Genomic DNA, 9987 nt, shown 5'->3' with positions numbered 1-9987 from the left:
AAATGCATCGAGTGCATCGAGTGCATTGCAAGCGTTTGTGGGTCGCGTCATTTATTGGTCTATTGTTTTGATTTTTTTCAGATAATGTAAGAAAGATCTATAGACTGAGTCAGCTAAAGAATCTACGATTTAACTTCCCACAAAGAAATATATTAATAGAATAAATATGTTAGAATTACAAAGGCTTCTATTCTTAGAAGCTTTACGTTAAAATCGTGCATTGTATTTTAACCTGAAAATGTACAACGCGTTTAAATTACTCATAATTATATTATATTATGTGACACAATATGTAAATGCTCAGTACTGTTATCCAAATTATTGCGAAAATGTGGTAAGTGATTTATTATGTTTATTATCATTAAATTCAGATTTAATTATGTATATTTTTATTTTTATTTTTATTTTATGTAATAATATATATATATATTACATGTATGCATATATTTATATATAGTTTACTACGGAGCCAATGCCTGGTTCTCGATGTCTGCTCAAACCGATCAAAAATGATGGTAAGAGTTTGAGTTATTTAATAACCGATATATGCATAATCATGATTTATGTATTATCTATTTTTTTATTGTTTCCTTAGATTGCATTAAACTTAGATTCGATGGATGGAATCATGTACCTTCGGAGGAGTATGCGGCTCTATTTCAATTGTCCGCTTATGTCAGCCGTACAGGAGCGTTTCAGGGAAAAGCAACTACATTTAATTTATCAGTTACCGACATAAACTTTCTTAGTAAATATCTATAATAGACTTCGTTTCATCATTCTTAATTATATAATATATATATATGTTTTTTTTTATTCTAGGGTTAACCACGCGTTATCAAAGTCTGATGGATGAAAATATTTCAACGTGTACGCACATTGCGTTTTATGGAAACACGACTGATTCAGTACCTAACAAATTCTTTTTATCGTGTCCTTTTACAAATCAATCTTATGAAGGTAGTCCTTATCGTTTGGAGTACTTTGTGAGTAGAAAAACATTGGAGTACAGTAAAAAGCTTGTTTTTATAATTCCCCATCACGAGTCTATTGGTAAATAATTGAATTATCAGTATAAAATACAATAAAATTTTATACGGTGATAGCAATGAATAATAAGGTTTTATTTTCAGACGAAAATAATGACGTTACTACATACTTACCATTCATTTACATAGATGTTTCTGATGCATTGCTCTTCACGTTATATATACAACCGGTTCCTGCAAAATTTAATGTAACTAGATATAGAATTTGGTTGACAAATAATAGTACTGGTATAACAAACGAGATAAACCTTTCTCAGCCAGAAAATGGAGAACATATAAAATATAATTTTTCCATATTTGATGGAATTTATTATTTCAAAGTTGCAGCCATGCATCCTAATTGCAGTATATACGGATGTATTAATGCCACCTCACCATTCATAAGTATAAGTACGTAATATTCTCTCTTTTGCTTTTATGTTTATTATAAATAATTGTACGATTATCTTTAAATATTAATTTACAGGAGAAGCATCGCATCGTTTACTCATTATGATAATTAGCATTATATGGATACCACCTGTGATATTATATGCGCTTTACCACATATATAAGTTATGTAAAAAAAATGGTAGGATTATGCTTCTCTCCCTAATATCGTATCAAATTTCATTATTGTCTTTATAATCATTAATATATAATAAATGATATTATTTCATTGAATTAAAAATAAAATCTAGCAAAGAAGGACAGAAAGAAACCAAATTGTTTAATAGTTTATTCGCCAACGCGCGAATCACATATCACGGTAATGACAGAATTAACAAAATATTTAAGATGCTGTAATATTAATGCTATGATAGATATGTTCGATATCTCGGAAACCGTATCAAAGGTAATGAAGAAAGTCAACGTAAAAAATACTACATTACTTTTCACGATCATCTCTATCCGACTTTTCTTTTTTCAGGACGTTGAACTTTGGTGTAGAACCGCATTTAATTCTGCTGACATTATTCTCATTGTGACATCACCTCCATCTAATAAACATATACCAATTAAATACGAGAATATAGACAGTTATATATTACAATTGATTAGAGAAAATTATGGGCAAAGAAACAAAAGATATTACATTTTACAATTGCCATATTGTAAGCCAACAGATTTGCCTGACGAAGCGCAACGTTTTCAACGTTTTCGTATGCCTGAAGAATTAGCAAAATTAGTGAGAACGGTTCATCAAGTTGAATACGTTACATTTTTTGGTTTATCGAATAAAGAGGAACTATTGGAAAGTATAAAATTAGCTCAAATGGAGATGTTAGACGATGGCACTACTAGCGATCACAAAAGTGCCGATGAAACTGGTACGTTTCTATTACTATATTTATATAAAATATATCTACAATGTATATATCAATTAATAATATGTATTTAACAAAATAACTATTACTTTAATTATCTTTCAGACGATCTTTTACCATCCGTAGTATCACCAAATAATATTAAAAATCAAGATTTAAATAACGAGGACAACAATTCTACGTCTATGAATGTTTTAAAGAATGAACATAATTTGTTGAAAACAAAGTATAGCGAAATTGAAGATGGAATAAATATTACCGTCCACTTGGATTCAGACGAGCAGTAGTATAAATTTGCAATTAGTATTGGAAAATAAAAAAGAAACAAGAAAAAAGAAGAAAAACATATAAACAAAGCAATGAATGTTTTGTTTCGTATTACTCAAGGCTGTTTTAACAACGATACCTTTTTTAATTTATCACATTTTTATACCCCGTGTTATAACGACGACCATGTTTAATAAATGTTTACGATGATCAGTTTTCTCTCTTTCGGATTTTATTTCAATCTTTAATAAACAAATCATTTTCTCTCTTTATATATCCATACGTGTTAATTATAATAAAATAATAATGGCACTGCAATTCATTGCACTGGTAATAACTATTCAACAAAAAAAGTAACAAAATAAAAAATTAAAAAACGAAAATAAACGAAGCAGCACTTACAACGATACGAGGTAAAGAGAACTAAACGCTAATGGAATGTTTTATTTTTTACATAAATTCAAAAAGAAATGACTTTGTGAATAAGGTACGGAAATCCAGTCTTCTTCGTATATGTGTTGTATGTATCAGCGTTTTTTTTTTTTTCTATGTGAGCGTGTGTTTCCCCATAAAAAACCTACTCTCCGCAATAAAAAGTTTTATATTCGTATACTAAAGTCTCTCTTAATCATTGCCATTTTCCAGTTTTTGTGTCAACACCGCTGAAAAAGCTTTAAACGATGAAGTCACTAGTGCGTGCATTTGTAAAAAAAAATCTTTTCATCTTTCTTACAATAAGATTTTCGATCATTAACGAGGATTCACATAATGATCCTTAAACCAGGAAGCCATTTAAATCTCTCAAATACACTGCTGACAAGCCTCATAGGAGAAATGACTTTTTTCTCTCAAATGCGATTAGCAATGTGCACGTGGTGAAATTTTGTACGTTTGCCTGTACATACAATCGTTCACTATATTATGTATATCGTATATACGTGTATATTGTAGACATATTTATAGATGTAGATGTATATATATACATATATATATGTGTATATATATATATATATATATATATATATATATATTATATTATATAAATAAGCTTTATAATCGAGAATCTCTCTCACCGTGTATGTAAGTAATAATAATAATAGTTAATCGTAATAATTATAGCAATAGTAATAGTAATAGTAAGAAAAGGAGTTGACGTCTCGCTTAATTACAAGAAAAAAAAAAAACAATACTTTATACACACAAAAATATTTAAATCTAGATCAATTTTCTTCTATCTTTTTGGTATAACAATCGTAACTACGATTTATGACTCTCTTTTCTGTCACATTGAGTGAATATTTTTTCTAGAAAAATCATTGTTTTGTATCATATTTCATCGACCTCTTTACCATCATCTCGTCAATATCATTGATCGGATCATTTTCTGATCAATTTAAAAAATCTTGTTTATAAAATTTTTCAAAATTCTCGACAGATTGAAGTGTAAATAAATCTTCAATTAGTACTATCGTTGTCTTCTTTGCTTTCTAAGCTACCGAAGACCAATAAATCCTCGGTTTCTTTTGCCTTCTTTCCTTGCATATCTATGTAAGATTGCGGCCGTTCATTTGATGGCGTTTTCAGATCATTTTCGCTGTTACTGGTCACACTGGTATTCCTTAATTTAATTGGACTTTCGTAATGATTGATGTTCAAACTCGGCGGACGATCATTCACGTAGGGTGATTTAACTGCTTCAGTTGGAAAAGAACATATTGGTTCCTGCCAAAATGCATGAAGTTTGTCTACTTTATCGCATTTCGTTACGGGTTCCGAAGATGGTTTGCTGAGGTAGTTAACCGTATCTGTTCTTAGAATATTTACCTTAGCCTCTTCTATACCTTGGTCACCCGAACCTAAATTAATACAAATATATTAAACAAGTTAACGCAAAAATACGAAAACGAATTTGAAATAAAATCATTACAACTCACTGGTTGGACTATCCAAAGCATGAAGAGAAGCAAAGTACGCTTGATTGTGGACGGTTCTTGGATTCAGATCTAAGTACTCTACTCCATCCTCTAACATGCGTTCCCAATGACAGGTGAGTTCCTTGAAGGATGGTCTCATACCAGGTTCCTCGTGCCAGCACGAAACCATCAATTTATATCTGCAATCGTAAAACATGAAACTTTGTAACTCTGATAAATTTCATGTTTCGTAGAGTTGGGAGTTGTGGGTGAAACAAATTCTAAATAAAACTTTTATATCAAACTTCGAGCCATTAATTTTGAAACCTGATTTACGACCAATTTTCCGATAGAAATATTTATATTTCTAGATCCGATGAATATGGAATTTTTGAAATAAATTTACTTACAATTGTTGAGAACAATTAGCTGGCTTCTCCATACGATAGCCTGCTCTCAATAGATTGTAGAGATTATGAACGTCAACTCCTGGATACGGAGATGCACCTAAAGTGACCAATTCCCATAGAAGTACGCCGAAACTCCAAACGTCGGATTTGCTGGTGTAAACGTGATCTGCCAAGGATTCCGGTGCCATCCATTTAACGGGTACTACGTGAAAGACAATCTTTAAGTACCAGGAATTAATTGAGTGGAAAATGAACTTAATTGAGATAGAGAGAGAAAAGGTTTTAGCGTTTGACTAATCCCAAGAGAATAATTATCAATGAAAATTTTACTTTGCAGTGAAAGGAAATGAATTATACATATACCTCGACCTTTGCTTCGTTTCAAATAAGCGTCATCCTCGTAAACGTCGCGAGTTAAGCCGAAATCCGAAATTTTACAAACTTTTCCTGTAGCTAGAAGTACGTTTCTAGCAGCCAAATCTCTGTGTACCAACTGAATAATAAAAACAGAAGAAATACAATCGATTAAATAAATGATTTAATTAATTTTTCCTTTTCCTTTTCTTTTCTTTTTCTCACATGGTCATAGTGATATTATTTACGTGTTTCGTTTATAAATGCCATAGATCTTCGTTTGTATCGTAGACGGGATTTCTCTCTTGAATTAGGAAAAAAAATGTCGGCAATAAATCATTCTCGCGAAAGAAATGTGTGCGACGACCACCACCACCACCACTACCACCACCACTATCACCGTGTGAGAAAAAATTTAATAGGGAATTATTAAAAAAAAAAAAAAGTTACCTTAATATCTGCTAGATATGCCATCCCTTTGCTGATTTGCCAAGCGAACGAAAGAATGTCGCGAGGTGTTATCGTATAATTCGACAAAGTATCGACCGATTGCAATTCCTCTCTGATATTATTCGGCGATGTTGAAAGAATCGACGTCAAGCAAAGAACTCTTCCTTCGGATTCCAAATGCCGGCTGCGTCTTAAATAATTTCTACCCCATTTGAAAAAAATAAAGAGAAAGAATTAAATTTAATTAAAAATAATTTCACGTGAGTTACGTCGAAAGAAAATGTGTGTATATATGAAAGAGGATTAACTTAAGGAAGATTTATTTTTAATTATGTTCTAGAAAAATTTTTGTCGAGTCGTGCAGAATGTGCCTATCTTACTTCCTATCTACTATGTCGAAAGAGAATAAATATATAGAAAACTAGATGAAAAATTTAATTATCAAGTATGGACACTCTTCTATCATGGATGTATTGTATGTAACGGTGGGCTTTTATTTTCAAGAATGGAATTCCAAGGAGGAGAAGAAACGGGAAGGAAAGTGCAATTTACGGAATTTGCTGCATTATTTCCGCATAGAATCGTACATACATATATATATACATACATACATACGTATGAGTATAATTCGCGAAGAAATAAGAGAGAGAGAGAGAGAGAGAAAGACTTATTTTATACGTTCTTTCTCACGACTCATTCACATTTCGAGAGTTTAGATAGAAAATACCTATGGTACTTGAAAGAGAAGGAATTTTCCTTATATCTTTTCGCTTCGACTACTATGTTATTATCAGACAATTTACATGTATAGTGCACTAGGGGGGTTAAAACAAATTCACGTACTTGGAATACGTGGAATAATTTCTCAAGAGTAGACGATAGTAATATATTCGTTTTGAAATTGAACAAACAACTATATTGGATAAATATTTGAATAATATTTGATTGGTGCGTATATGAAATGAAAGATTTTCTCAAAGATGTTGAATTTTGTTATTTTTTGAAAATTTCATACGCACCAATCTAATATTTATTTAATATATAAGGAATATTAAATGTGTAAAAAGAATGAATTTAGATTGACTAACCTTAATGAACCAAATTCAGCGAACTCAATGATGAGATAAACTGGACCACCTGTCGAAGTGCAAGCTCCGAGCAATCGAATAACGTTGGGATGTTGAGCTTCTTTTAAAAGTTGATACTCCGAGAGAAGATCGGCCAGCTCGGAAGCACAGGCATCTTCTTTTAGTGTTTTTACAGCTACAGTGGTTGGTCCAGGCCAACCACCGATATCAATAGCTTTGGCTCGTAAAACTCGTCCAAATTCGCCTTCTCCTAGGACTTGTTCGATCGTTAATCGAGTACGTGGAAATTCCCATTTCGGATCCGGCTGAACAAGCAAAATTACGTCATTTTTTCACCCTCGAATGGTTCCATTCGATTTAATCACTTTTTTAGAATTCATTCGCAAAATTATAACATTGTAAAATCGATTAGAAATTTCTACTTTTTTTTTTTTTCCTTTTAATTATATGTATAATTTGATCGTAACATATTATTATGACGTAAATGTGATCATATTTCAAATAGATAGATTATTGGAATTTCATTAAAAAATCGTCGAACATATTGAAATTTATTTGCACGTGCCTGAATATTAATTAAATACTAACGCGTACTTTCTAATGAACAAAACTATCTGTGCGAATTGATTGCATATTTATTATAGACACAAATTAATATTAATAAAAATTAGTAAAGGAGAATTGCATAATAAAAAAGTGTTGCAGTCGAGATTAATTCGATAAGCTCGAACGGTTGCCATCGTTGACGTAAATCGCCCACGCGAATCGGTTTTGCGATACGGTTTTCGAACACGTGATCTTTTTATCAACTATTATATATAGCGTGCATCGATCATTTTAATATCGTCTTAATCTAAGCTCATTGCTAGCAAGAATCTGTGTAATATTTATACGCCGACAAATTTTTATTCGACAACAAATTTATTTCCTTATCTCTTTTTTCTTTTCTCTTTAGACTCGCGCTACGATTGTTTCGAGACGATTAAAAATGCGATTAACGCAAAAATAGCTTGTTAGTACGACTAATAAAATAAAAAATAAAACAAAACGAAAACACGAGTTTCAGTTTTTTTTCTGACAATAATGGCCAATGCAAATACAATGTGTTGAAATCGATGGATTCGTGAAAATTGCAGATAACGTTTTCCGCTTGTATTTCAACTTGAACAAAATTTGGATAATAATTTTTTTGTTTACCGAATATATATCAATTGTTTGACATCTATTATATATATATACGTATTTCGACAGTCCCATCACGTATAGAGTGCAAATAATAGAACTAATTACAACTAAGTTTAATTGCACGTAGCTGACGTTAATTTGCCGTAACACTTAATCCATGTCACGTGGTATTTAGAGCGTAAGTTATATAGTGCTAGACGAATTTAAAGTCCTATTTAATTCCAACCGAAAGCTATAGGGAAGAAGCTATTATTATTATTATTATTAATATCATTATTTATTTCTATTTCTAAGCAGGCTTAGGAAGTGTCTTATCAATTTTAATCCAATAGCGTGAAGCGAGACCAACGAGATTTTATCTTCTATGACGGAACTAATTTATTCGAATTAAACAAAATAAAAATGATATCGGACAAATGAAATTATTTCAATTCAATTGGAATCTAGTATATATATATATAATAGATACTTGTTGAAATGTAGGTAATTATCGGTGAAGGTTTTTTCCTTTTCCCTTCGTACAGTAATTACACGCGGAATCATCGTAGAATTTCAATTGGAAAACCTAATCGTTAGAAAATTAAGGGCTCGTAGTAAATTCGATCGATTTAACTCGTGGTCGGACGTACCAAGTACTCCAGGTAAGGATCTCTACTTCCCATACACGCCCACTCATGAACTTTACGTAGATAGAAAGAGAGAGAGAGAGAGAGAGAAAGGTAGATAAGACCAGGACAATTTCCGGAAACTTCTACATGTTACTTGAATTATTCCTTAGGTAGTCAGAGTAGGAGTAACCAAGCTTAGGCAATGAATGAAACTTTCCGGTTGAAAGTTTTTGGGCCAATGAAATTCCACGCTGAAAATTGAACTTTATTTTTTTTTTGGTTTTTTTTTGTTCGAAGAAAAACTAAGAAGAAGAAGAAAAGGAGGTAAAAAAGAAAAAGGGGGGGAAAAAAAAAGTTATATAATCAAATTTTGCCTATCTTGCGAATTTTACAAATCAACCGGCGGATAAAAATCTCATATACTTTAAAGAGTCTTAAGAGAAATGATCTGCAACTGACTTTGCAATTTGTATGGCTCGATCGAAAACGCGTAGCTAAGCGACGAACGATAAAATTCAGAAGTTAGGGGGAAACGGGTTTACCCTTTTCTTTTTCTTTTTCTTTTTTTACGTGCTGCCCTCGACAGTCCTCGTCGTCTTTGCCACGTGCCCCCTTTAAGGAGATGAGGTTTTATATCTGGCTTTGAAATATTATTACCATCTAGAAATTGAAGGGTAAGAGAAAATACTCGAGCTGCTACTGGAAACCCCCTAAGAACTTCATTTTCTCTCTCTCTCTCTCTCTCTCATTTTACTCTAATTTCTATCCATGATAAACATACACACACACAACTACCAATTGCTAACTCGTTTTATATTAAAATTGTTTCTTATTCAGCTCGCGATCGACCACCTTTCGTCAAATCATTTTATACGATTTATGATGCAACAATAATTACATTATTTTATACAATTTATATTGATAAACACGTATATATATATATGCAATTATATTAATAAAATTCAGAATATATTATAACTTACCGGACAAGTTTTAGGAAGTAGATGACGATTGACAGTTGCAAAGGTGTCAATATTGATAGGAAGACTATCACCACCACGATCGATGTAATCGGATGGTAAAATTCCCATACCATTGGAGCTACCGTTCACCCTACGTTTGGATTCTCGACGAGTACCCTTCTTAGTTCTCCTGTCAAATGTGAAACGTTTTATAACGTGTAGTTTGTTTAAATGATAACGCAATAATACGAACCAAAAAGATCAAAAAAAAAAAAAGAAGAATCCAAAAAGAATTACAAAAATATCTCTCATTTAAACAAACTTCTTCTAGCCGAAAACAACTTTTGCAATTTCGACTTTTTCCCTCGGAAGCATTCATTCGCACCAGCATATC

At 31.8% G+C, this 9987-nt stretch overlaps 2 protein-coding genes across 4 annotated transcripts in view; one reads left to right on the top strand and one right to left on the bottom strand.

Annotated features, from left to right (window-relative positions):
• The first annotated feature begins 7 nt into the window (after positions 1 to 7).
• On the top strand, positions 8 to 2836 carry LOC122525342. Its single transcript, XM_043648070.1, has 9 exons — positions 8 to 334; positions 458 to 515; positions 596 to 748; positions 823 to 1053; positions 1134 to 1439; positions 1516 to 1620; positions 1730 to 1884; positions 1960 to 2359; positions 2462 to 2836. The coding sequence occupies exons 1-9, from the start codon at positions 239 to 241 to the stop codon at positions 2641 to 2643; spliced, it is 1686 nt and encodes a 561-aa protein (XP_043504005.1). The 5' UTR covers positions 8 to 238; the 3' UTR covers positions 2644 to 2836.
• Positions 2837 to 3859: 1023 nt separating this feature from the next.
• LOC122525341 (proto-oncogene tyrosine-protein kinase receptor Ret) overlaps positions 3860 to 9987 on the bottom strand; it is a 38115-nt gene continuing 31987 nt past the window's right edge. For 2 of the 3 annotated variants that reach the window (XM_043648067.1, XM_043648068.1), the window contains exons 14-20: positions 9615 to 9783; positions 6839 to 7143; positions 5751 to 5952; positions 5310 to 5439; positions 4947 to 5148; positions 4558 to 4736; positions 3860 to 4479 (exon numbers count right to left, since the gene is read on the bottom strand). In XM_043648067.1, coding sequence (XP_043504002.1) covers positions 4079 to 4479; positions 4558 to 4736; positions 4947 to 5148; positions 5310 to 5439; positions 5751 to 5952; positions 6839 to 7143; positions 9615 to 9783 — 1588 coding nt within the window. In that variant the 3' untranslated portion in view covers positions 3860 to 4078. The remainder of the gene's footprint in view (positions 4480 to 4557; positions 4737 to 4946; positions 5149 to 5309; positions 5440 to 5750; positions 5953 to 6838; positions 7144 to 9614; positions 9784 to 9987) is intronic. The other variant, XM_043648069.1, reaches the window with a different exon arrangement.

Source organism: Polistes fuscatus, unplaced genomic scaffold (assembly GCF_010416935.1).
Source record: "Polistes fuscatus isolate 324 unplaced genomic scaffold, CU_Pfus_HIC Scaffold9, whole genome shotgun sequence".
Taxonomy (NCBI): domain Eukaryota; kingdom Metazoa; phylum Arthropoda; class Insecta; order Hymenoptera; family Vespidae; genus Polistes; species Polistes fuscatus.
This window is presented reverse-complemented; position numbering and strand designations above follow the sequence as displayed.